The sequence below is a fragment of the Penaeus monodon genome, chromosome 33, assembly GCF_015228065.2.
Source record: "Penaeus monodon isolate SGIC_2016 chromosome 33, NSTDA_Pmon_1, whole genome shotgun sequence".
NCBI classification, from domain to species: domain Eukaryota; kingdom Metazoa; phylum Arthropoda; class Malacostraca; order Decapoda; family Penaeidae; genus Penaeus; species Penaeus monodon.
In genome coordinates, this window is record NC_051418.1 from 15,420,571 (window position 1) to 15,422,778 (window position 2,208).

Consider the following 2,208-nt stretch of genomic DNA (forward strand, 5'->3'; position numbering starts at 1 on the left):
ATGAATGACTTAATCTAATTATGATTTAGCTTCAGCATGACCATCACATATAAATAAATACAGAACCTGTCCAAGCTCTATCCTTCAATGCTTTGTCCTTTGCCAAAGCATTGAAGGAAGGACAGCAAAGGCCAAATACGTAACAGACGAAAAATTTCTATCCATTCCAAGTACTGTTGATCTCGTGCTATTGATATGTTTAAGTATATAATTCTAGTCAAGTTGGTGCCATTAGATATCCATTGCTTATTGCAAATACAAGATAATTGACAATATTACAATTACAGTAATAGATGGAGCTGGTGTCAAGTGAGCCTCAATGTATTACTAACATATTTTGACAAGACAAAACATGGACCATTTTCTTAGTCTAACAGTGCATTATAAATTCTAAAAGCAAAACAAAATGATTCTAGCACTCACATAGAATCTGGTGGATTCAAATGCTCTGGATTTTTCATAATGTTTTTAGATTTATAGAAGATACTTCCATTGGCTGCTTAAAATATAATCATTACATCTTAAGCAGCCAATGGATTGCTGCATTACAGTAATGCGGTAAATGACTGTTATTTATATGTTTCTTTCTTTTTATGTCTGCAATAGAAATGTCACTTGCAAAAAGGTCTTAGAACATGTCCATCTGCACATTAATGTGTTACTTACTGAATGCTATATGAGAGGCTGAAACTGAAAGTTATCTTCCTATTACTTAAGGAAACAGGTCAGGCTCTATCTTGACCAGTTGGCATGAACTCACAGTCAGGGTCATAGTGGGGGTTTGTTGGCCTTTGCCAGAGCACGACCAACAGAGGTTATGTCCTTGCCTTATTGGACAATGAGCAAATGTAACATTTGCAATAATAATTGTTAAAAACACTCAGGTCTTACCATTCTCAAAAACTAGCGAGGGTCCAAAATTTGGCCAGTCTGGATAGGGGCACACAGAATGCAATTTCTGGACATTAAAGCGGTCCCCGAACGTCCAGCCAGTAGTAGACCAATGCTGCCCCTCCATGAAGGATGTTTACTCTTCACACTAACAGAGAGATCAAAGGTGCGAAGGTGACATGGAGGCGAGATCCTGCACTAAATCCCGAACTCCCATGGCGTGTTGTTCAACGAGAGCCGCCTGATACTAATTGTTGTAATTTCATGGGGCATTTCAACATCTAATTTGAAGTAATTTTCACTAAAGTTCTGGGAATTACATATACAGTTTATAAGCAGTTATCTGATTCGCAAATCTAGAAGCAAAACCTTTGAACTGAATAATTATATTCATTTAAAGGAATGTAAACAAAAGCTAACACGTTATTCGTCAGTCTACCAATGAACACACAAATAATAGCCTCTTTTTGATGTATTGGAATCTATCCTTTGTGTTCTACAGTCGAACTACTTAAAATTTACCGACTTCATGACTGAATACAAAATCCACCACATTCCACGAAATTTTGTGAAAATATTACCCCTCAGGGAACGCAGTTTGGCTCCGTAACCGTCGGCGCCGAGGAAAACGTTCCGGCCATTTCGCGCGAGTCGCACGAAACACGTCGGCACATGTCCCGTGGTGCGGCCGCGTGGTTCTCCTGACAACTATGAAATATAATCTTTCTTGCAGACATCACCGTAAAACGATACAACATCTTCTTTGTAATATAACTACTTTGACCTCTTACCTGCTGGTTGATGTAATTCATGAGGTATGCGTAGTTCATCAAGTGAAGCATATTTTATGGAAATTATCGTGAAATTGTCGGTAAAAACAGACCAGTTTTGTTTAGGAGATATTTTACAAAGACATTCTGGTGTTACATCACGGACTCCCCAGCAAGGACAAGGTCACTTCAGTCTAAAGACCTCGGATTAGATTCATCAGCAATTGGCCTTTCTAAAATAGGTAAGCCAGGTATCTGCCCTTTGGTTTGGTTGAAAACGTTTATTCATTTTTAACGTTATCTTGATGGAGACAGTGGTTATTACGAAGCACTTACAATAGAATATTCCATTGGGACATATTTGGTACTCTTGAGAAAACTTTGTAATCAAAGTAAATGTTGAAAGAGTAATTAGCAGTTAGCATTAGTTATTTTGATAGGCCAAGGTTCAAATGTATTTGCATAGTGGAGCTAACTTGAACAATCAAGAAAGTAAGGGTCAGCAGAATAAATGTTAACAAATATAAGTATTGCATTGTGATGATGA

At 37.6% G+C, this 2,208-nt stretch overlaps 2 protein-coding genes across 3 annotated transcripts in view; one reads left to right on the forward strand and one right to left on the reverse strand.

Annotated features, from left to right (window-relative positions):
• Window positions 1–1,586, reverse strand: part of LOC119594082 — a 5,251-nt gene extending 3,665 nt beyond the window's left edge. The window contains exons 1-2 of the mRNA XM_037943137.1: window positions 1,473–1,586; window positions 892–1,039 (exon numbers count right to left, since the gene is read on the reverse strand). Of these exons, the coding sequence (XP_037799065.1) occupies window positions 892–1,018 (127 nt within the window). The 5' untranslated portion in view covers window positions 1,019–1,039; window positions 1,473–1,586. The remainder of the gene's footprint in view (window positions 1–891; window positions 1,040–1,472) is intronic.
• LOC119594081 (endoplasmic reticulum membrane-associated RNA degradation protein-like) overlaps window positions 1,025–2,208 on the forward strand; it is an 8,937-nt gene continuing 7,753 nt past the window's right edge. Inside the window, exon 1 of one of the 2 annotated variants that reach the window (XM_037943136.1) lies at window positions 1,025–1,632. The gene's annotated coding sequence lies outside the window, so the exon portion shown is untranslated. Of the gene's footprint in view, window positions 1,904–2,208 lie in introns of both variants that reach the window. The other variant, XM_037943135.1, reaches the window with a different exon arrangement.